This window comes from Nelumbo lutea, chromosome 1 (assembly GCF_056320005.1).
Source record: "Nelumbo lutea isolate HS-2025 chromosome 1, American lotus-T2T, whole genome shotgun sequence".
Classification (NCBI taxonomy): domain Eukaryota; kingdom Viridiplantae; phylum Streptophyta; class Magnoliopsida; order Proteales; family Nelumbonaceae; genus Nelumbo; species Nelumbo lutea.
The window spans coordinates 7296915-7323119 of record NC_142684.1 but is presented as its reverse complement, the minus strand read 5'-3'; the positions used below and the strand labels follow the sequence as shown (position 1 = coordinate 7323119).

The window sequence follows — 26205 nt, the reverse complement described above, 5'->3', positions numbered from 1 at the left end:
GATCAAGCCAGAATCTGATCCTTCTGCCATCTCCAATTTTAAACCTTATACAACGTCTGAACTTGGTGGTGGTTCTACAGATTCCTTTCCACAAGCTACAACCATGAGTCAAAATTGGAGGACCACTGTCCCAACCATTATTATCCAACCCATATTTCTCAACTATTACCTTCCTCCAAAGGTTGTCTGGTTCAATATCAAATCTCCAGTGCCAACTACCTAATAAGGCTAGGTTGAAAGACTTTAGATATCTTATCCCCAAACCCCCTTATGAATGGAAAATCTCACCCACAGAAAGTCTCTTTTCTTTTTTTTTTTCTAAAACCTCCACCACATCCGAAGATGATGGAAAAAGAAACATAAAATAGGTTGACAAGCTGGCTAGAACACTTTTGATAAGAGTTACCTTCCCACCTTTGGAAAGATACCTTGCTTTCCAAGTGACCAGTTTTTAATCCATCCTCTCTAAGATCGGGTTCCAAATGGCTTTTATAACATATATTAATAATTTTATATATTAATATTATGTAATATAATATAGTCAGGGCAGGTTCCGGGCGGGGCGGACAAATACCATTCTCAATCCCCAGAGTTTCAGGTTTCCCCTAACCCCAATCAGTGGTCCAAAAACCCACCTTGACCAAGGCTGGGTGGGGTGGGACTCCACGGGGATGGGTCAAATTGCCATCTCTATATTTTATATCACATTAATAGTTTCTCCTAAACCCATTTGATGGATTTTTCAATGGAAATTTGGTCTTTTATGATGCCCTCTTACACCATTTTACCTTGTACATTATGCCATTGAGGCAATTTATTAATTTTAAGCCTTATTGATATTTTGATTAATTTAAAATAGTTGTCATTTAAAATTATCATTTCTTGATTTATTCTTTTAAGATTGTTTACGTGCCTAGTTCTATGCCCATGCCTAGTTCTAGATATAACAAAAGATGCAAATTTAAATTTGCATGGTTTCAGTGGTTATTTGTTTGATGTTTGCTATAACTACAAGATGAGATTGCTTACCTGTAGAAGGAATAGAGTATCAAGATGGGATTGCTTGCTGGGTGTCGAAGTTGGAGAGGTGGAAGATATATATAGGGTTCTAGATACTGTAGTTGCATCTGATTTTCTGAAAGCAGTTGCTACATAAGCCCTGGTAGAAAGATCTGAACTCAAGCCAGTTAAGGAATCAGATGGCCCAGATTGTTGAACAGATGGTTTTGCCATGTGAAAATTGATCGGACTTTGGTAGGATACAATGCTGTAATTAGAGAACTGATGTCTCGTAGCCATTCAACAATATCTAGTACCTCATGAAAATGTTAATGTCAAGCAACGACCTGTTAGTGTTAGCTACATGCTTATTTTGTCTAGCCAAATTGTTTTTCTTATTCTACTACATAATTAATCCGGCAATGAACCCTTTTTGTTCTTTTTAATCATCATCATCCAAAGCCTTGTTCCAAGTTTCCAACTATATGGGGTAAGCTATTCGAATCCTGTTTCACCAATCCATTCTGTTTGACACCATTAAATTATTTCTTATTACTTTTACCCATGTCCTTTTGGCCCACCCCTTATCAACAAATTGCTAGGATGTAGATGTATTTCAACAGTTTTACTGCAAATATGCACCAGAATGGCAACACGGATTATGTTACTGTTGATAGGCTAACGTTGTAGGTCTTTCCGTCAGAAACCTGTAATCATTCAGGTGGCACTTGCTATGCTAACATTTCAAAGAAAGTGTTCTGTTGTCTTTCTGTTCCCATGGAGCAGCAAATAATTGTTTTACTGTTAAGAAAAAGTTAATTATAAATGTGCATTCCCACATCATAAAAGTTAAAGAGTTTCTTTCAAATTGTTCCAAAGATCTAATTCAGAATAAGAAGCTAACATGCCAAACTGCATAAAGCCTTCATCCATTTATAGGACATTCTATAGGAATTCCAACAAGAACAAGAAAGGATTGTCAGAGCTGTAACTGAGCAGAATTTTCTTCCACAAGAAGCATGATTTGGTAACTCCATTGAAATAAATATAAATCAACCAGGTAAAAACAAGGCACCAATGCACATATCTAAGACTATACAATTGATAGATTTGCCTTGTTGAAACACAAGAATCACGGTGCAAGAGGCTCTCTACACACATTACCCACACTTTATTTGCTGAGATGATCATGGATCATCCAAAAAATTGGGTCAAGTTTGATGTAGGTCAGCTCCTTCATGTGAAACTTTAGAATGATGAACTTCTGTCTCTGTACTGCAGGGAAGATCCTGAGGTATCATAATCAACCAATCTTGAACCTATCTTTTAAGAAAAAATAATGATATGCCAGAAACCATAAGAAAAAAAGCACCAAAGAGAGCCTAACAATGGCTAGGACCAGCTTGATAAGCATAGGTAGTGAAGTTTGTAAAGCTTGCATTAGCTCCCACGTTCTACCTTAATAGGTAGAAGATACTTCAACAGGGAGACACCTCAACCCTAGATAGAGTTGAAAATATAGGCCCACTAGAGAAGAGTATGCAGCATGCAGTTGATATCGTCATCAATATGTTGGGGAATAACCTTTTCAGCTAGCCAACAGACACCCATTTTCTGCCATGTGTATCACAGTATCAGAGAAACTTCACCCTATATCATACAAGAACCTCAAGTCTTGCTTGGATTTTTCTGTTTCCTTTAAAATAGCATTCATAACTGCTGCCTCTTCAATGCATTCAGCCCTCTGCAACGCTTCTAAAAGCACAAGACATGCCCTTGGACAGATTTTACAACCTTTAATCCGGGTCTCCTCTAAAACTGCATACGCATCCATTGCCCTATTGGCATTGCTCAATCCTTCTATTATAGTATTATAACTAACAGAGTCAGGTACACTTCCACTTGCCTTGAATCTCTTAAAAATCCGATCAGCCTCCTCTATGTTCCCAGCCTTTGCAAGTCCAGAAATCATGGTGTTATAGGTGATTGCATTAGGGTTTAACCCCTGCTTCTGCATCTCTTGCCAAAAGACAAATGCTTTGTTAACCTTTCGAACACAACAGAGACCATTTATGATAATGCTGTAAGTGATGGCATTTGGGGTGCATTTAAGGTCTTTCATGGACTGAAAGCAGACAAGGGCTTCATTAATTTCCTCTGCCTTCACTAAGGCATCAAGAAGGCAGTTCCATGTGTGCACATTAGGTGTCAATCCCTTGTGGATCAACTCTTCCATGATAAGATATGCCTCATCTATTCTACCAACCTTTCCAAAACCATCAATAAGACTGTTATACATTACTACGTTTATGCCAACTCCTGATTTTGCTTCTTCAAAGAGCATGTATGCTTCATCAAGCCTGTCAGTCTTGGAAAGCCCATGAATGACTGATCCATATGTAACCACTGTGGGTTGGTAACCCTTTGTCTTCATTTCCTCCAGCAGCCGGTAAGCTTTTTCTACATTACCTGACTTGTAAAGCCCATCAATGACAGTATTGTAAGCAAGTGTGTCAAGAACACAACCCTGTTCTTTCATGGAGTGATACAACTCATAGGTTGTTGATGCATGGCCAGCTTTCACAAGGCCATGAATTAAAATAGAGTAGCTCCACACATTTGGAAGGAACCCCCTGGCTTTGATTTCCTCAAACAAAGCCTTGCCTTTGTCAGTATCACCTGTCTTCAAGACACAATCCATGTAGGTATTAAGAAGAGTCAGATCAGGAGGAATTCCTCTATCAATCATTTCTTTGTAGATTCTATGTCCATCTTCCTTCCTGCCATACTTGAAGAAATTTCTAATGAGGGATGTATAAATAATAGCATTTGGGATCCCACCTACATCCAACATTCTCTCAAACAATCTGTAAGCATCATCAACCTTACCTTGCCTACCCAACCCATCTATCATAGAACAAAATGTTACCACATTTGGCATGCAACCCTTCTGATCCATGCTTTCAAAGATACTCCAAGCTTCATCCAACTTTTGAGCCTTACAAAGCCTGTCAACCATTATGTTCATGGTCAGCAAGTTAGGAAATATACCAGCTATTTCCATGGAGTCCCGAAGATCAAAAGCAGTCTCAAGTTTCCCCACCTCACAAAACATGCCTATGAGAATATTATAGGTTGATAGATTGGGCACTGCATATTTTTTCATTTCTTCAAATATCTTACAAGCCTCGTTAACTTTGCCCTTCTTTGCAAGACAAGTAAGGATGCAATTATATGCAATTACACTGGGAATGCAACCCTTTTCTTTCTGCTTCTCAAGTAGCTCATAGGCCTCACTGAACCTTCCAGCAGAACCATATCCCATGATCATGGTGTTACAAGCATATGCACATGGAACATTCCTGTTCAGCTCCATCTGCTCAAATAGTTTCACAGCTTCATCCAGTCTATTAGCTTTGCAAAGAGCACCTATCATGCTAGAATAGGTAACATCATCAGGAATGATACCTTTGGCTTTCATTTCATTGAAGAATTTCCAGGCCAAATCAACCTGGCCTACTTTGCCAAAACAGTCTATGCAGACATTGTACAGAACAACATCTGCTTTGAAGGAGTTGTTCTTCATTTCATCCAATAAGCAAAAAACTACATCCATCCGGTTTTCCTTTGCAAAAACTCGAATAAGAGTCGTATACAAATGCACATTCACTTTATACCCAATCTCCTGCATTTGACGAAAGAGAGTTAGTGCAAGATCAGATTCCTGAACCCCAGCCATAGCACCAATAAGGGTTGTATAAGCTGAAAATGCAGGATGGAAATTGAGCTTCCGCATAGTTTGTAACAAGTAGAATGCTTCCATTAGCATCCCAAATTTGACATAGCTGTCAACTAACTGAATGCAAGTGTTATTTGAGGGACTATAACCACAGAGGCTCATTTCCTCCAGAATCTGCTCCATGCTTTCAAATTTTTTACTGCTACTCATTATCCTCAGCAAGGAATCATATGCTTCTGGACTGTGAACTTTATTTGTTTCCTTTTCAACCCATCTGAAATAGTTTATTGCTAATTTGACATCTTTCAGCCTCTTTAAGACTCCAATGACCAAATCTGGTTGATGTTTCTCAACCATCTTTAATAAATTACTTTCTAACACGGGTCCCCATGCGTCACTCATTAAAATGCAACAAATATCCTCCACTCCTGCTTTTGCACCATCCTCTTTTCTCAGGTATTCTTCATTAACCACATCTACAGAGGGAATGGCCTTTCCATCAAGGTCAGAAGATCCACTGCCCATGGATGAGAACTCCTTGTATATGTCATAAAGAGTACAACACCTACACCCAGAATGAAAAAACATTCCTGCAGTGCAAAATATATAACATTTACAAGCATAACCTTGAAACTTGTTGAAATAACCCATATTCAGGACCATTAGAAAAAAAAAATACTGCTTAAGGGAAAACAAATAGAGAAAATATATTCATGGATGGTGTACTACTACAACAACAACAATAACAATGGGTCCTTCCCAGGAAATTTCCAGAACATGGCCTCTCAAATAGTCTTTGCATTCAATTCACCTATCCACTAGAAGGATGGAGTCCGATGGACCCCTTCTCCTTTCTCCTCTGCACACACAAAAGAACAAGTAGGGAGATGAAAAGTCTGTAAGCCAGAAGATCATTACAGGCCCACTTTCTGGTGTAGGATTTGTCAGCCACAGAGTTAGGCAACAACGATTCTCATGCCATCTGAATTTTCACTTAAGAGAGAGTGAGGATGGGGCTTCCATAGAAATAGAATGTATGCTGGGCTTTCTCTCAAGCAACTTACAATTATAATAGGGTACTTAAATAGATAATAACTACCCCAATAATGAAACTAAACAACAGCAGGATGTAAAGTGTGTGCTCAACTGCTTCAGATTGCCAAATTATAAAAGTTACATATTTATTGATTGTATCTGACGAACCAAATGCTTTTATGGGTTGTTAACTTGATAACAAAAGTTACTTATTTGTTATTTGGTTAAAGATAATTCATTGGCAGTTTATGTTTGTTATCACTCTTTCTCTGGGTAAGGCACTAATGAAGAAAAAAAAGTAGATTTAAAAAAGTCATGGTAGTTTATAAAAGTAGATTTTAAAAAGTCATGCAGGATTTTTATAAACTAAATCAACAAACCAGAATCAATAACGAGAGTTTTTACTAACACCCCTGGTTTATACAGAAACAAAGATATACATACAATATTATTGATCAAAAATAGGGTATACACTAAGGGGGCATAATTAATTATTTGCCCCTTGCTAAGATGTTTATATCTATACCACCAACCTAGTTGGTCACCTACGTGATGGAGCTACAAAACACCTAGGCAATACTTTAACTACAAATGTGCATACCTTTTTAATATAATTCATTGCTCAGACCAGGCATCCTTGCCTTGACAAATTTGGTATTTACTAATGTGGTTGAGTCAGGAGATGAGAAAGATTCAAAACAAGGTCCAGCAGAAAATCCAACACTATGATACAGAAAAACAGTCAAACCATAACACTAGAGATTAAGCATATCCATTATTACCTTGGTTATTCAAGAGCTTCTTCAGCTTCATCTTTGCATGTCTGACCTGTCAATATGATACTATTTTTCTCTTGGCCTTACCTATAGTTGACATTCAGGATAAAAAAATATAAGTGATATCGCAAAGAACATATTTGAATGTAGGATCTAGATATCCTTTTGAAAACAAATGCATTATGTATACAAGAATATGCATGGAGGTTTTTAGCTTGAATGACTTTGCAGCCCTAATTTCCTGCAAGGACAGATTGTTCACACATGGGACACCAAAATAGGTCAACATACCTAGTTACCTCACTCTATTCATTTGGCAACTTGGAGCGCAATAACACTATGCCACTTCCTATCTTTGTTTATTTGAGAAAACTTAAAAGAAACAAACAAGAAGCCATTTTCAAGTCCCATCATTACTGTACATATAGAAATGCAATACATGGCAAATTATAGGCTTTATGGGTAAAGTTACAAGTGCATTGTATATAAGCAGCCAATTAAGGAACTCCCATCTGATGGACAGCCTAGGTTTTCCATCTAGTACTTTGATGGAGGACGAATAATGCCCATAACTTTCAGATATGATAGTGGGCATTTTAAAATGAACAAAGGTAATTTGGGTGATTGGTTATGAAGAAAAGATGGAGAAGCCATTAAACAGCTTTCTATGCACCAAAGAATGAGCAGGAAACAAGATCATAGTTCTGAAAGAACTTCAGAATTAGGAAGAATGAAAAGAAATCTTGCTGTTAAAACATACAACAGATGAATAGCTTGGAGGAAGAAATAAATGGAGTTGGAAAAGAGACCAGAAATAAATGTAGCATTTTCCTTTACTTGCTTATTTTACATAAATATACACAATGAAGTGTCTATCAAGACTCCATGGAGTATCGGAATCTGACATGTCTGACAAGGACACTTCATCCACTTAGGAGAGTCCATGTAAAATTGGCCACAAATTAATAAAGAAACAGGGGTAAAGAGATGAGAAAGAGAGGAATCTTAATACAAAAAAGGATGCACATGTAAACACCGATAATGCTAGAAAATATTGTGATATAGAAGACTGCATTTGCAATCTTTAGCTGTCATTCCAAGGCTTTGGTGATAATTAATGTGAGCAAGTATCACTTGAAAACTGATCATCCCATAGGATTATATGCCTATTTGTAAGCTGCAGGTGCCCTTTTTGTTGTAAGCTGCAGATGGGATCTTCTCTTTCCTCCTGTTTTCCTCTTTAATGAAATCATTTCTATCTTTCAAAAAGAAAATCACCACTTGGAAAAAAAAATAATAATAGGGGCCTTGTTTAAAATTTTGCACGAAAGGTGGATTTGAGGTTCAGAAATAGAAATCTTGCTTGATGACAGAGCTTGAAACAGGGGCTAGGCAGGATTAAGGAACTAAGTTGCCATTCAAGGAATTAGTGAATTACCCATCATGTTGTTTAAAGAACCTATAGACCTATAAGAGGACCCAAATAAATCTCAGTTGCAATAAAAATATAACTGATTAGATATTCACAAAGGCATTTTGGGAAGAAAGATTCTACAATGAACATATGGCCTTCTACCACCCTAGGAAAAAAGATGGATGAAACCATAAAAGGTAGAGGCCATTACTTGGTGTAGTGGTAAAACCCTCAGGCTGGCAAGTGTAAGAACACAAGTTTGAGTCTGAGAGCAATCACTTTGTGCAGAAAAAAAAAAAAACAAAGGTTAGGACCCATATCTGGTCTAGCCCTCCCAAGACCCCCGATAGCCCACTCTGATAGCTCAGACCAACATTGGACAATGGCCTTTCATGAAACTAGAAAAAGGTACAAATACAGCTAGGTAAGGAAGAGTTTTTAGTTAGAAAGAGGGAATAGTTGCATTTCAGGTGAAGAAGGTAAACACTGGAAGAGGATGAGATATTAAGGATGGGATTCAATAAAATGGTAATGTTCAAGGGAGAAAGAATATGATTGAAGGTGATCTGGACGGTTAAACTAAAGAAGAGGAACAGACAAATGATACCGTGGAGGTGGGAAATGGGGTACCCATGGTATCAAAGAAACTAAATCAGAATATCAGGAATTTTCAATTTCAGTTACAGGCCTAACAGTGACAATAAGTAGAAAGATCTACTGGAGCAGAAAGATTCTCCATAAACATGATAACTGTTTAACATCATCCAGTAATCAACATCCTTCAATCTCCAAGCGAATGAACAGGTCTCTTTTATTGGTAGTAACTAGTAAGGGAGGAGTAAGTCGAAACTCCAAACTTAAGTGTGGTTCAGTAAGCCATTTTATGTGCTTGCAGTTAAACTAAATCAATAAAATAAATACTATCTTGCTGAGATGGGTTCATAAAGTATGACCCATGCTATACATTCAAAACTGAAATATGCCAGTTTTTTTTATCAGGAATTTGTAATAAAGGACGGAGCAGAACTATGTCTGAGTGAAATTTGAATATGTTCAAACATCAATATTTTACATTCCTCCAGTATTTGACAAGAACAACATGAAATTCCCCTAATAATCCATTCTATTGAAACCACAGAAAAATTGTCACAGGAACACTACTAAAACGGTCCCACCCCAAGGCATTTCCACTAGAAATATAAAGCTCAAACCCTAACCTGTTGGCGTTGGATAAAAGGACTATTCCATGGTAGCCTTCTTATTCGAAGCTCTCCTTCAAATCTGGAAACCCTAATTGAAACTTGAAAGCTTTCAGTGCTAATCCTTGGAGAAGAGCGAACGCACAGACCTGGTGTCGCCATTCCCAACTCAGGAGCCGTTGTTGCTCCCATTACTTGAAACAAGAATTTGAGGTCTTTGCCGCCATTACCATTAGTGTACGAATTCATCTGTTTTCGCGAGGAGAAGGAGAGTCATGGAAACGGGACAGTAGTGGTCCTAGTGGAAGGTTTCTTTTATGGGCCGAGACTGGACTGAATTGAGATACAAGGACCGTGGTTAAAGGCCCAGACCTTTTGCAGGAGTGTCCCGGCCCAGCCCAGCCCACCTATTGCTGTTAGTCCGTGACTGAAGCTCTGATGGGTAATGGGTTTTTCACTTTTTTGCTATATTTAAGCGAGTCCGGATTTAGGGTTCGCCCTCGCTGGTGGTGACAAGCTCCCTCTTGTGAATAGGCGTGGGTAGAGTTCTCGTAAGAGATTCATACGAAGTTGAAAGCTGGGTTTGTATTATTTTTCACAAAAAATGGGCTTTTACTGTTCAATCCAATCCCACAAATAGGAAATTTGAATTGAAATTTGAGATTCCACTTAAATGAATCGAATTCAGACATTCATACGAAGTTGAAAGCTGGGTTTGTATTATTTTTCACAAAAAATGGGCTTTTACTGTTCAATCCAATCCCACAAATAGGAAATTTGAATTGAAATTTGAGATTCCACTTAAATGAATCGAATTCAGACTATTCAGATTAAATAAATAGTCAAATTCGAATATGATTTTTGGATCGATTATTTAATCATATCGAAATTGAATTTATGCCGATTCAATTTGATAAATATTCAAATTCAATAATACATTATAATATATAGTATCTTATGGGTAATGGGTTTTTCACTTTTTTGCTATATTTAAACGAGTCTGGATTTAGGGTTCACCCTCGCTGGTGCTGACAAGCTCCCTCTTGTGAATAGGCGTGGGTAGAGTTCTCGTAAGCAGGAGATCCATACAAAGTTGAAAGCTGGGTTTGTATTATTATTCACAAAAAAAAGGGGCTTTTACTATTCAATCCAACCCCACAAATAGGAATTTTGAATTGGAATTCGAGATTCGACTTAAATGAATCGAATTCAGACTATTCAGATTGAATAAATAGTCAAATTCAAATATGATTTTTGGATCGATTATTTAATCGTATCGAAATTGAATTTATGCCGATTCGATTTGATAAATATTCAAATTCGATAATATATTATAATATATAGTATCTGATGGGTAATGCGTATTTCACTTTTTTGCTATATTTAAACGAGTCCGGATTTAGGGTTCGCCCTCGCTGGTGCTGACAAGCTCCCTCTTGTGAATAGGCGTGGGTAGAGTTCTCGTAAGCAGGGGATCCATACGAAGTTGAAAGCTGGGTTTGTATTATTTTTCACAAAAAAAATGGGCTTTTACGGTTCAGTCCAACCCCACAAATAGGAAATTTGAAGTGGAATTCGAGATTCGACTTAAATGAATCGAATTCAGACTATTCAGATTAAATAAATAGTCAAATTCGAATATGATTTTTGGATCGATTATTTAATCGTATCGAAATCGAATTTGAGCCGATTCGATTTGATAAATATTCGAATTCGATAATATATTATAATATATAGTATCTAATGGGTAATGGGTTTTTCACCTTTTTGCTATATTTAAACGAGTCCGAATTTAGGGTTCACCCTCACTGGTGCTGACAAGCTCCCTCTTGTGAATAGGCGTGGGTAGAGTTCTCGTAAGTAGGAGATCCATACAAAGTTGAAAGTTGGGTTTGTATTATTTTTCACAAAAAAATGGGCTTTTACTGTTTAGTCCAACCCCACAAATAGGAAAATTGAATTGGAATTCAAGATTTGACTTAAATGAATCGAATTTAGACTATTCAGATTAAATAAATAGTCAAATTCGAATCTGATTTTTGGATCGATTATTTAACTGTATCGAAATTGAATTTATGCCGATTCGATTTGATAAATATTCAAATTCGATAATATATTATAATATATAGTATCTAATGGATAATGGGTTTTTCACTTTTTTGCTATATTTAAACGAGTCCGGATTTAGGGTTCGCCCTCGTTGGTGCTAACAAGCTCCCTCTTGTGAATAGGCGTGGGTAGAGTTCTTGTAAGCAGGAGATCCATACGAAGTTGAAAGCTGGGTTTGTATTATTTTTCACAAAAAAAAAGAGGCTTTTACTGTTTAGTCCAACCACACAATTAGAAAATTTGAATTGGAATTCGAGATTCGACTTAAATGAATTGAATTCAGACTATTCAGATTAAATAAATAGTCAAATTCGAATCTAATTTTTGGATCGATTATTTAATTGTGTCGAAATTGAATTTATGCCGATTCAATTTGATAAATATTTGAATTCAATAATATATTATAATATATAGTATTCTAAATTTTTAGTTTGAGTTACAATCTTTTACACGTTACCCAAAGTGTCCATTTCTCTTTATTACAAAAGACAAATAAAAGTTATCTGATTGAAAGATAAGACGAATTGACATGGCTACTTTTTCAGATTTCATCTTTTTAATTTATCGAGATAATTGGGGCCATCTTCGAATATTTCTTGTTCTCTCTCTCTCTTTGAAAGGATGAAGTTTTCGCTTCTATTTTCTTTCTTGTTCTAGATTTCTTGAGGTTTTTTGTATAGTTAACAAGTGAGTTTGTATTTTCTGAGGCTTTTCTATGTTGTTCATTGGCGATGGTTGTTTCTATGTCTTTGTTTTGGATTTTAGATTTAGGGTTTTTCTATAAAATCGGTTAAATTGAATTGAATCGAATATTCACCATTTTAATCAAAATCGAATTTGGTTGAGACTTTTGCATATCTGATAGATCTTGAATTGAATTCAAATCACTAATTTTGTAATCAGAATCGAATCCGAGCATGGCTTTATTTTATTTGAATTCGCTCCATTTACAGGCCCACCCACAAATCTTAGCTCCACTGTATAGTTAGGGTAGGTGCCAGCTCGGAATTGATGCCAATACACAGGCGGGTATTGGTGTTTAGGTGGAGGTGTTTGAAATTTTGAATTGTTATAGGTCTACAATGAAATTTAGAATTCTGAGGTGGAGTGCAATCAACTTATCCCTAAAAAAGGAAGAAGCAAAGGTTATGTTTCATTTGCTCTTCTGTGTTGGGTCTCATTCTTTTTAAATTGAAGCTAAGATTTGGTAAAGACTAGTGTATTTTATGGGTTCATGTTGATATCAATGTATACACTTACAATAGTTTGTTATAATGGATTATAACCATTCAAATTCAAAGATAGAAAAAGTAGGAGATTTGACATATCCAAGTGAGATCCTTGAGTGGTTAGTTACGTGGAGGACTCTATCACATTAACATCCCCCCTTAAGCATAACGTGCATTCAACAAGAGTAAGCTTGGATTGGAATGACGAAACCGAGCAGAAGATAGCGGTTTGGTAAGTAGACCATCAAGTTTTTGAGAGTTGGGAACGAACTAAATAGTGAGGACACCATCAACTACTTTGTCATGGATAAAGTGAAAATCAAGTTCTATGTGCTTGGTGCAAGAGTGATGGATTGGATTTAAAGTTAAGGCAGCAACACTAATGTTGTCACACCACAGAATGGAGGGTAGAGGGGGAGAGAATCCAAGTTCATCCAAGAGCATGTGCATCCAAACAAATTTAGTAGTGGTACTTGAAAGAGACCTATATTCAAACTCCGTGCTCGACCAAGACATGGTTTGTTGTTTTTAGGAGCTCCAATAGATGAGATTAGATCCCAAGAATACACAAAATCCACTTTGAGACTTTTTGTCAATGGGGCAAGTAGCCCAATCCACATCAAAAAATGTGGTAAGAGTGAGAGAAGAGGAAGACTAAAGTAACAAACCATGATCAATTGTACCCTTTTGATAACGTAGTATGTGTTTGACTATAGCCTGGTGCACCATAGTAGGAGATTTCATGAACTGACACACCTCGTTGACAGCAAAACTAATGGCTAGGTGTGTTAATGTGACATATAGAAGACCTCCAAAAGTGTTGTGATAGAAGTTGGGATCTGAAAATGATTCACCCGAGTAACTGTCAAGGCAAGTTGAAGCGGCTGTGGGAGTGGAACTGGGTTTGGCTTCATGCATTTGTGAGCAAATAAGAAGGTCATGGATGTATTTCTATTGAGAAAGATGAACACCAGTATCAGAATATTGTAAGTGGATGCCAAGAAAGTAGTGGGTCGGCCCAAGATCTTTTAAAGCAAATTGAGTGCTTAATTGAGAAATGAGAGTAGAAGCTGATTGAATTGAAGCTCGTGACTAAATGTTGTCAGCATAAACCAACATGAGAATGATGTCAGAATTTTCACGCATAAAGAATAAGGAATTATTAGCTTTGGAAGCTTGAAATCCCAGGACAAGAAGATGGTCACATAGGTGTGTGAACCAAGCAGAAGGGGCTTGCTTAATCCCATAGAGAGAATGATGTAACCGACAAATATAATCCCATAGAGAGAACGATTCATGTAGACTTCCACAGTAAGTTGCCCATGCAAAAAGGAACTATTAGTGTCCAAATGTCGAGCATTCCACTTGAAGTGAACAACAAGAGAAATGATGATACGTATGGTGGTAGGCTTTACTACCGGGCTGAAGGTTTCATCATAGTCCAACCTAGCCTCCTGTGTATAGCCCTTGGCCACCAAACACACTTTGAAGCGCTCAGTGGAGCCATTAGGTTTTCGTTTATGCGGAAGATCTATTGTTACCAACAACATTCTTATTAGGTGGAGGAGACACAAGAGACCATGTATTGTTTTGAATTAAGGGTGTGTTTGGTTCACGAACAAGACCGGAATCGGAATCGGAATCAAAATCCCAAGGAATCGGAATCAGAATCACCTATTTCTGGCATCTGTTTGGTTTAATCATGAATCGGAATCAGATTCTTGTTGTTGCTGTTTGGTTGAATTAGAAGCCAGAATTGGAATCAACCAAAGTTTCCAATTCTGCCCCCTTTTTGGTTCAATTAGAAGCTGGAATCGGAATCACCTATTCTTGGCATCACTTTCTTTCAAAAACCTTTGAAAATGATATTGCTAATTATTTTTCTTCTTCCCCGACTGTTTTTTTTCCATGTCCCTCTCCGATATTTTTACTAGTAACAATATTCTCTACTTCTTTCCCCCTTGTAATGACCTTTGATTCATTCTCTCTTGTCTCTTGAAAACTCTTCTCACTCTTCTCAATTGACTATTAGACCTTTGAGATTATCAGGTTAACCTGAGCAATAGGATTTGCCTCTATATTGGTTTTTGCCTCAATCAGTTTACTTCAATTTGCTATTAGTTGATCTAGTAGCACCTTTTCCACTCCAATCTTTGGTTTAAATGGTACTTCAATTTGCTACTAGACAATCATGTACCATTTAAACCTATGATACCCAGATACCTATACAAGGATTATATTTCATGCCGGATACCTCAATTTTTAGTGTAAACACCTTGTCTAGTAATGTCCTTGTTGTGTCCAAGTATCATTGGTTTAAATCCATATAGTTGGAAATTTTGAGTTTAGTATGGTTTAAATTCCATGTAATCATGTGGACAAGGATAAAAATTGCTGCAAAACAGTCTCTTAAGGTGTCTTAGGAGGTCCCTTGGCGATTACTGCCTTCAACATTTCTGTTGTCTGTCTTTTGTAGTTGGGTTGGGTGTTACCTTAACACCTCTATTTGCTTGTAATTAGCAACGATTTTAAATAGCTTCTAGAGAGCTTGTTATGCAGGATTTGTCCAAAAAAAATTCCGAATGAATTGTTAAGTTCAATTCTGATATATGTACTAGAAACCTAAGACTTTTAGGAGTGACTAGAATTTAGACAGGTCAAGGGGGTGAGATAATTCTATTGTTATGCTTCAATTGGAGTTGGAAACTCTATTTGAGAATATCATGGCTCTGTTCCAGTAGCTCAGACTAATGAATCCTTGCTCTCTTTTGGTACATAACAATTTGCTTTTTATTGATTTAAAATGAATATTACTATTGACAATATGCCAGAGATTGAGATGGCCTAAACAGAAACTGTATACATGAAATATTTCAAAGAATGATACATTCTCTTGGATGTGTGGCATAAATTTGTATGCTCAGATGGATGAATTTAAAAACTAGAAAGGATAGGACAGAAACAAAATCATTCAAAGGAACGTAGGAGCATTTCCAATTTGGCCATGTGCATAGAAGACCATTTACAACACCCCTAAGAAGAAAGGTCTACTGCAAGTTGAAGGGGCTAGAAGGGCTAGAGGCAGACCAAACAGGACATGGGTTGAACTGTTGAAGTAGTAAGAAATGAATTAAGCACCTAATTTAGCAGGATGGCAAAACAAGATTCATGCAGCCAACCCTATATGGTTGGGGTAAGGCTTATGTGACGAATGATGATGATGATACAAGCATTCTATTAGATGGATTAAAACATATGATGAAGTTGATTGTTTTAGTAGGCCTTCTAAATGGATTCCATTTCTCCTAGAATTTTGTTTGGAGTTGTGAAACTAAAAATGTAGGATATCGTTGTAAAATGATGAACTAGTATTTCCTCTTCTCTATGTTTCGGGTCTTTTTGTTCTTTTATGATAAACAAACTTCAGGTCATTTCTCCCAATGTTCCATGTGTACAATAAACTTGTTTGTAAGTTTCAATATAGTGTTGATTCCATTCTTATGCAATATGCATATCTTTGTTGAATGAAAAATATTTACAGCTTGTTCCCTTTGCTTTTTTTTTTCCTTGGGACTTATGGAAGCAACTGCATGTACCATAATTTGGCATTTAAACAGGTCAACTCAGGACAAAATCATAAACTCGTTGGATTCATAAGAAACCGAAAAAAACCAGTCGTTGGTTCCCATAGATCCAATGTAGGTCAACTTGAGATTACCAACCTACATTGGGGTGGCCCATGCAACACTACAATGGAAGACTGAAAAGAATTAGCGCTAGTGGTATAGATACTTCAGCTCGACCAAGGGATTGCACAAAATTAGTCAATAAAATAGAGAATGCAAACACTAGAAGGGAAAAACAAAATGAAAGAATATTTTATTGAAACTTGGGTCAGAATCTTCAGCATCTGATGTAGTATCCTTTTTTCTCAGCAAAAGGAGAGAATGAAGAAGAATAGGAGAGGAGAGAGAGCAAAATCAATGGTGACTTACCTTGCCGTCGCCGAAGCTTCCAAATCTGTTCTTCAAACTTCAGCTACAAGGAGAGAGACGAAAGATGAAGGAGAGAGGGTTAGAAAGTTGGAAATGGCAATGAAAAGGGTTTGAGGGCTTTTATGTAATTTTGTTTTTTTGGTTACGAGATCAACATCTCCCATGAATAATAACTAATAAGTACGGGAGATGTTCCCAATGCAAGATAGGATGTGTGTGTGAGGTGTCAGGTGTGAGGAGCAGATTCAGTCTCGTTTTTTGTTATTTTAAGAAACGAGAATAGGATTCTGATTCCTAGAGGGTGGGTCGGGAATGGCTATTCCCTAAATGGGGGATTGACATTCCACTCGGAATGGGAATCAAATTCCAATTCCACCCAACCAAACGCCTGGTCCAATTCCGAACCCCTATTCATGCGAACCAAACGGACTGGACCCTAAAGCCTTGTACTCTTCAGCCATTGCAAGGGCCCTTAGTGAATGTTTATGGGCTTGAGAGTAACATGTGGACTCCATTACAGGAAAGGGAGAAGCAACTAAAGCATAATGGGAATTTGGCTTGTACACCCCATGCATAGAATGAGTCACCATACGACCAATAGTCTCAAGAATATTAGAGAAAATAATGGGTCTAATGGAAACAGCTTCAGGTTGTTCAAGCCCATGAGTAGAAGATGATGCAACTATAGGGGAACCGATGGGCTGAACAGTGGGTTCAAGTGAGGCACCAGATGCAGTTGATGTGGGACGTGGGCCATGAGAAGAAAGTAGCAAATCAGATGCAACCCCATGATAGGTAGTAGGTTGAGGAAGCCGAATAGGAGGTGAACCGACTAGACTCATGTGTGTGTGGTGGTGGTGGTGGTGGTGGGGGGGGGGGGGGGGGCTAAGCTACGTGGTGGAGACGTAGCAGCAAATGGAAATTCATCTTCATTGAATACCACATTTCAAGAGATATACATACGTTGAAAAGATAAGTGAAGGCACTTGTAGCCTTTGTGACGCATGGTGTAGCCCATAAAGACACATTTTGCAGATCTATATTGAAGCTTATTGTGATTATACAGATGTAAAATGGGGTAGAAAGCACACCCAAACACTCATTAATCCAAATAATTTGGTGTAGATCTAAATAAATGTTGTCATAGGGACTACATCTTAAGAACTGGTGTTGGAAGCTTGTTGATATGAAAAGTGGCAGTTTCAAAAGCGTCAACCCATCGATTAAAGGGAACTGAAGCTACTGTCATGAGGACGAGTATTTTCTAGGTGCATGGTGAACCGAAGCTACTGTCAAAGAAGAGTTTCAGTTCTTTAATCTTCCTTCAACCTCCGTCTATCGTCACCAACCGCCATTTCCGTCGCCCGTCGAACTCTCTCTCTCTCATCGTCGACCTCAACTCTCACAATGGTCATCTCTCTCTCTTTCTCTCTCTTTGTCTCAAACTCTTGGTATTTCTCTCAATCTCAATCTCTTTCTCAATCTCTCTCTCTCTTTCTCTCTTTATCGCTGAGCTCACTCTCAGTCTTTCTCAATCTCTCTCTCTTTCTCTCTCTGTCGCCGACCTCACTCTCAGTCTCTCTCAATCTCTCTGGAATTGGGTAATCACTCTTAGTCCATTGGGGATTCGGGTCTCCAATGGAGAATTCATCCCCGTCGGGGTCGGGGATGGAGGGGGGATTCCTTTTCTCACTGGGGATCGGGGACGAGGATGGGGTGATTTGGGGGTCGAGGTCGGGGATGGGGAATGTAATCCCCACCCCGAACCCTCCCCATTGCCATTCCTAGATTACAACCATTCAAATTCAAAAATAGAAAAAAGTAGAAGATAAAACATATTGACTTATTAAGTGAGATCCTCAAGTGGTTAGTTACGTGGACTCTATCACGTTAACATTTTAATTCTTGCTCATTCTAGGCAAAAACGAGTAAGAATGAATAACATTAGAGTGGTTGATTACAAAATTCTTACCATGGGCCTCATTCTTTTGATAATGAAAAAATCAGCTCATAGCACAAAAATTAAGGTGAGCTATAGCATGAAAAATAATCAGCTCGTGGTCATAAACCATCAGCATAAGTTTACAAAATCACCACCATTGATGTTTATTTGTAGACAGTTGTGAAAACTTATTTCAATGGGCATTGACCACCAACCATCCACCGGTAAACTTTTATGCCCGTGATATTAACGACCTAGGCTAGTGGTTCATGACCACTAGCACTATTTTTTAAGAATGAGAATGAACAACATAGGGCACTTGTCAATTTTAAAAGAGTTCCATTTTTTTTAGGAAAAAAGTGTTTGATTCATAGCAATGTTTTTTCATTCTACCCATTCTTATCCCTTTTAGAGTTTCATCTTGAATAATAATGAAAAAGAGTGGGAGTTGAACCAAACATGGTCAATATTGCTACATTTTAAACCCACTTGAAAATTCAGAAAAAATGCAGAAATTTTTTATGGGGAATTCTAACCATCAACAAAGAAGACTCAAACCTCTAGGAGAAGAAGGTGTGGTTTCACTGCTGAAATTAAAAAAAAAATGAAACTAAAACTTAGTTAAGCTCATTTCTTGGGATGATAAAGAATGGGGTTATACTTGTTGGGTTTCCCTCTTATGTGGAGAATGGCCCAAGAAGCCCATGTGGTATTTTTGAGCCCATGGATGAGGGTATTTTTGTCCAAATGAAAATATTCAAAGGAAATAACTTTTTAGTGGTGTTGGCTGCTAAAAGATTGAAAGAGGAAAGAAAAAGAGGAGAATCCCATGTAAAAACAGAGAGAGAAAAGGAGCAGACTTTTCGAATTCCAGCCTGCACAGTTTTCATCTTATGCTTCGATCTAAGGTCGTTTGTGGTCTAATTGAGCTGAAATTTTGCAAGCATGTTCACGACTTAAGGTCTTCAATATGAACGTTGGAGATTTGGTTTTGCTCACTGGTTTGTGAGATATGAGTCCGTGAACAGTACCCCCTATTTTGGGTGAGATTTCTCCATTATCTTGAGATATTTGTTAGTTTCCAAGAAATGTATTTTCTTGATGATTTGCTGATTGTATGCATCTAGTTTTATCTAGAGAGAACCCTTGTACAATTACTTTCTTGATAGTGAAAGTTTTTGGGTGACCGTAGTTTTTTCCTTCCCACACCGGGAAGGTTTTTCCATGTAAACTTGGTTGTGTTCTTATATGCTTGTTCTTTGGTTTTAAGCTCTACTAAATTGTTTCCTAACAGATTCACACAAAGAGGGAGAAAAAATATTATTTCCACTGTTTTAGAACTTGGTTAGAGTTTGCTTGATTTCGTGATTCTCCCAACAATACTTATATCTCCCGTGTGATTGAATTGATCCTCCACATGACCTCTACCAAGTGAAACTGAAACTAATATGGAATGTAAGCAAGCGCTGCTATTTTGCTACACAGTTGTGTTTGTTTTCCTGTCTTGATTCTTAAGGGTAGGACCAAATACAGAGCTTGAAGCTTAGAATAAAGTTAGTCACCATTTAAGAGGATCCTATTGTCTTCGTCATTTGAGAGTTGTAGAAAACCCTTTTTTTTTGTATGAAAGGGGAAGGTAGTACTTTGTCTATTATAAATGTTATATTGAGAACATGTTTAAGAAAAAAGGAGAAGGAATGTCAAAATTGCCAGCCCTACCTATGCGTAATGTGTGAGCAAATCTGGACTCCAGTAGAAGCAATCTCTAGAGCTTGTGAAACTGCACTAGTACGAAACCATAGAAGTGCAAATAAGTTAAGAGTACTATTTTGGTTTAATTCTGTTGTAGGTTTCTCCTCACTCTGTTTATTTGCAGTGCAGATGAAGTAAAATCAAAATTAAATCAGAATAGCATAAAAGTCAAAGCAAAATAGACCAAAATTTCATTTGTAACCCCATCTATTTGTACTGGTACAAATGAATTTTCATGGGAAACAAGTAGAACCTTACATTCAACATTGGTCGATGTAAAATGTTTTGGTTCGAACCTATAGATTCACGTTTGTACCCATTACAACCAAACAAGTCACTATAAATCTTTAAATGTGAAGCTGAATCATATTTGCATCCTTATATTTGGATAAATTTGCATTCACGTTAGTACATTCACTTTTTGCACTTTTACCAAGTGCAGCCTAAGAATTCTCATCAAAAGAATCTATAAGATGTGTTTGGCACAGTCATTTGACTTTTGTTTTGCAGAATGAGCCCGTGTTTGGCATCATTCTGTTTCCTTATATTAATTCTCTAAATGAAAAACACATAAAATCATAAGCCCACTTCAAACTATATTGTACTCTATTATGGTTAAATCATTCTCAAATATATAAAACATGACCTATCAAAAAATATATAAAAGGGAGAGAAGTCACATATGTTCATTTTAAAATTAATATGAAGCATATGGCTAATGAGAAAAATGCCCAACAAGCCACCATCGTGCAACAAACGCACGTAGTAATTGCAAAAATTTGATCCCACCTTAGAGGTTGATTTTGATGCATTTCATCATGTACACTGGTATCTTTGTTGGGTATATATTAATCAATCCAAATGAAATCATTTTGATGTATCTACATATCCAATATGTTATAATCAATACATATCTTATTAATGACCAACTCCTTAATGGTATAATAGAGGTCCACTCAAGACTCACTAAAAAAAAGATTAGGGCGTACAGGTTCATCTCTCACACAAAACCGTTTCCACAAAAGTGAGATTTCTGGCAAGACTGGTTTCACATAACAAGTGTAATATACCATATCATGCCAATAATATCATTAGTAATAGCTTTATAATGTATCATACCCTCTCGAATTTATTGCTTTAAGCTTATTCAAAATATCTTCAAAAGTTGAACAAAGCTAGAATTTCAACTGACCTGTCCTTGGTTTAAAACAAAGCTAGAATTTGTTTCAACTCACTTGTCCTATAGAGGATGGGTTCAAATTTATTCCAATTGACCTACCATTGGTTTAAAACAGTTGGGATGAACTTTTAAATAAGAGTATGGGTTTAGACCTATAGAGCTAGAATTTCATGCCTCATCAATGTTCTTTATAGTAGTCTTTCATTAGTCCAAATAGTTCTCTATTTGAAATTAATATTTCCACTTCTGCAACTTTTACCAAAGGAAGAAGCTCTTGCTTTCTATCCATTGAATTCTTCTTGCCAACACTTTGAGTCCAACCAATTCCTTCATTCTATTTCTTTCGGTAAATTTCTTTTATTATCTTTCTTCATATTTGAGTTGCATCATAGTCCAAGAAACAAAGAATCATATGACTTTGTCAGTGGACTTCTAATAGTTAATTTTTCATTAAAATCTCCCATGGTTATCTTCTCATTCAATGCTCTAACATCTTTTTTTTTTTTCATTTAATGCTCCAACAATTGTTTTTTCATTTAATGCTTCAATAATTAGTTTTATTCTGTATATGTATAAAGCCCTATAATCTCAAAGTAGAGAGGCATGGAATTATTTCATTTTGAGAAGCTTAGAGCTTTCTTTGAGAGTTGAGAGAGTCTTTTCTTGGGTGAATGAATCCCCAACCTTATTGCCTCATTTTGTAAGTCATCTTATATTAATGAAGTTCCATTCAATTTTATTTTTCTCTTTTCTATTTCTTTGAGCAAATTTCTTTCATTATCTTTCTTCATATTTGAACTGCACCAATTGCTATCAGAATGGGTCGAGTTAGAGCTTGTAACTTCATTACTCTGCTCTCTTTCTTCATCTAGAAATAGTGTTGTAAATTCAGAAAATAGGTCAAATGACGTCCCCATTTCAGAAAAAGCACTTTACCCTTTATATAAAACTGGAAGTCTTTGGTAGTCTTCCTTCAAAATCTTCACAAGGTCATGTGGAGCATTCTGTGAGGAGCTATATATGGATGAAAAAAGTTTTTGATTAATGCCCCTATTGGCCAATAAATCAGCACATCTATTCCCCTCTCTACGAACATAAGAGAATTTAATGTGCATGATGGACCTCATTCTTTTAATTTCGCACAAAATATAAGTGATACTCTACGGTATGGTGTTTTTTTCTAAAAAGGATGTCAACAAGACATTTATTATCATTTTCCACATCATTCATCATTATTCCTTGCTTGAGACAAAGCTTGAGGCCAACACAAAGAGCTAAAAATTTTGCAACGATAAAGGACCCATTACCATAATAATTGTGCAAGCCCAAATGGAACATACCAATATTATTTCTCACAACACCACCTCCTCCACTTTCACCTAGATTCCCTCCACAAACCCATCAACATTTAACTTAAAAGGAAGATTAATAGGTGGATGTCACTAGACCCATCAAATGATAGTTCTTTTTAATTGTTTGATGGGAGTTGAAGCTAGAGCACCTTTACTTTCAATTCTACGGTTGCATCTCTTTCCAAATCATCCACATCATGATGGAGTAAAGATGATGAACTTGAGAATCTCTTACAACAAGGTTCCACTACTAGACCTGCTCATGGGCCGGGATTCAGGCCTGACATATATTGTGTCGGGCTCAGGCTTCAGGCCGGACCCATTCAAATTTTGGCAAAAGCCAAGCCTGAGCCCAGCCATGAATAAGTCTATCCACCACATATAAATTCTGTCCACCACATGTTGAGATTGAAATATGAGGACATCAAAGAGGTTGCTATAATAGCTCCATAATATATTTGCTAGAGATCTATTAGCAAAAACACGATTAAAATTTTCAACACTATGATCACCACAACAACATTTAGAAGCAAGCTATATACCCCTTTTCTTAATGGCATCATCAAAAGAAATAGCACCATAAAGAAACCTCCAAATAAATACAGAAATTTTTGTAGGAAGACCTAATAAGGTTCCAAGTTGAAGAGAGAGAGAGAGAGACTTTAATCAAAAGAATTCACCATTTGGATTTACATTCCAAATGAATTTATCATCTTCATCGTTAATAGAGACTTTAATCATTTTAACCAAATCCATAATGAATTGAGGAGGCAAAGTCACTGAATCAAAAGACCAATTGCCATCTTGAAGTAAGACTTGATCGAAAGAGAAGTCTTGAACATTCTCATTCTATATTTCATGTATGAGAGGCCTTGAACTTGTCAAATGATCATACCAAAAAGAAATCTCACCTTTCCAATCAACCATTGGCAATGGCGTAATGCTATCTCTTTCATCTCAATCATATTTTCCAAAATTTTGAGCTCATTCTTGTACTCTAGAGAGAAGCACAATGGGTAGATCTCACATATTTACAAGATATAAATCCAGACCATATGCTTTTGCTTTCAATAAGATGGAACCAAGCTTTGAGAGTGAAAGCCTTTGCAACGTCATAGAGAGATCTATTGGCTAGACCCCCCTCTTTGAGAGGATTACAATTTTTTTGCCAACCAGCCCAGTGCAACCTATTTTCATAGTCAGAAGATCCCCCAAAGAAATTGGCAAATAAAGAGTGAATCCCGTTGATAACAACTTTGGGAGGAGTAACAACACTAAGAATATGAATTCGCATAGATTGCAAGACGTGTCTAATAAGAACCAAGCATCCTCTAGAAAATAATAATTTACCCTTCCACCCCCTCAATTTTTTTTTTAATTCTCATAACAATGGGCTCAAAATCAATAATTTTTAGCTTCCTAAAACCAATGGGAGATCCAAGGTAGAAAAGGAAACTATTTTTGTTTAAAGCCAATGGCATTTTTTATGATACTTATAGATGAAATATTCATCTTTGTGTGAACTATAAAGTATGATTTCTTTTTACTTACAAATTGTCCAAAGGCTTTCTCATACACTAAGAAAAAAGAAACGAGATTCATAAGGCCCCTTTTTTCCTCCCTTAGCAAAGATTATAATATCATCTGTAAGAAGACTGTGGGACATAGGCAAGCAAGCTTTGGGAAGGGCATAATACAAAACAAAAACCATTTCTATAAATTTCATTCAAACCTCTACTCAGCACCTCCTCTACAAGAATAAAAAGGCTAGGAAAAAGAGGATACCTTGCCTTAAACCCCTTCTAGAGTGAAAGTAGCCAATGGGAGATCCGTTAATCATGACTGAAAACCAGCAATTACACATGCAAATACGAATTAAATCAATCCAAATATTGTTGAATCCAAACTTGTGAAGAGTGGTGAAGATAAAATCCCAGTTCATCCTATCATAGGCTTTGGCCGTATCTAGTTTGAACATAACATTCCCACCTATTGCTTTTATATTAATTTCAATAGAAATGATCATGCATTAAGAACATTAGTCTTTTAGGTGGCTCTCCACATTCCTCACAGTTGTGATTAGAGGATGGGAATTTATATGATAAATCCCATGTAGTCCCATGTAGCACCCTATACTATGGGCCAAAGTGTATTTCACTCAACTACCTAAATTTTAATGGGTTCAACTATGATATCAGAAAGACATGATAATGCCGACTGGTTAATTAATGAATTAGTAAGGTCTTGTGTAGCAATGACATGGAATCAGATCCCATTGCTACCAGGTTTGGAAGAACAATGGGTGGTGATGATGGGATATATCCCCCATTGTACAACCCACAGGTTGAATAGAGAATAGACTTATATAAGTTTTCCTATTCCCTTGAATTTGCAGCCAATAGACGTTTAGAGGGGCCAAATCTAGTAGGCACAATATAGTAAATACATTCAATGAACACTTGATAAATATTCTAACAACCAACAAAAGTGATTTTTAATCTTTTTCAAGGGTAGACTGTAAGGCTGGGGGATATTTTAAAGGCCAAGTGTCCAAAAACTTACTAAGTATTCATAAAAGTGCTTGCAGTGTTGTGACTACCTGATCCGAACTGACATTTAAAAGTGAAAGAAGGTCTGACAACTGCAGTTTACCATACATGTGCACTGATTAAAATAATTATTTTTCATCTTTTCTGTATTCAAGCTTCCGCTATGAAAATCCCCAATTCTCTGTAGCTATTCATAGTGATTGTATTGGTAGCTGTGTTTGGAAGCGCATTCCAAATGGAATTGATTCGTGCTTAAACGGAAAAGACTATTTCATAATTCATATTACTGAAGGCAATAAAAGAATCATCTGTTGATTCTCTTCGTCATAAATATGATAGATCTATTATATTAAAAAATCGAGTGAATTTTCTTGAGTCTAGTCTTTTTTTTTAGATTTCTCCGATGAGGAGACGCGTTGGGCTGTGATGCGAGGAAAATACATTTGCTTTGAATCCCATGCTCACAAGCTCCTACTACGCGTTATTTCAGGGGAGACAATATAACCGATCTTTTCACTCATTCTTGGCCAAGTAGCTGTTGGCCTCTTGCCGGAGAAATATAGTTGATTCCAACTCCCTATTGATCGGAGAAAACTTCAGATGTCCATGATGACGGCCTACGCTATCATTGCTAAGTCAATGGAAGCACAGACACAGAACTATAGGGACCATTAGCAGAGGCTGAAGAGGCATTAGCAAATAGCAAGGAACATACGGTATGCATGGATGATTCATGACTATCATATTAAATGGAACAGAAAGTTCATTTTGCGAAAAATAAATGTTGTTAATTTGCACTTGGATTATATAACCAAAAATGCCAGCTGGCTTTACTGGTAAAGCCGCATGTTGATTACATTTCTTAGGATTGAGAACAACAGGGGACTGTGTAGCCCATTTGCCTAGACAAAAAAAAAAGAAAAGAAAAAGAAAAA

At 36.9% G+C, this 26205-nt stretch overlaps 1 protein-coding gene across 1 annotated transcript; it reads right to left on the bottom strand.

Moving 5' to 3' along the window:
- Positions 1–1844: 1844 nt before the first annotated feature.
- LOC148873374 (uncharacterized) lies at positions 1845–9452 on the bottom strand. The gene is made up of 3 exons (XM_088941796.1): positions 9181–9452; positions 6556–6636; positions 1845–5328 (listed from the first exon to the last, which is right to left on the bottom strand). The coding sequence occupies exons 2-3, from the start codon at positions 6584–6586 to the stop codon at positions 2645–2647; spliced, it is 2715 nt and encodes a 904-aa protein (XP_088797922.1). The 5' UTR covers positions 6587–6636; positions 9181–9452; the 3' UTR covers positions 1845–2644.
- Positions 9453–26205: the final 16753 nt, after the last annotated feature.

Excerpts from the sequence above, each read along its gene's own strand:
- LOC148873374 (XM_088941796.1), bottom strand. The coding sequence starts at position 6,586 with ATGAAGCTGAAGAAGCTCTTGAATAACCAAG. Across the intron at positions 5,329-6,555 it reads GAAGCTCTTGAATAACCAAG|GAATGTTTTTTCATTCTGGG; the intron begins GTAATAATGGAT and ends TTTGCACTGCAG.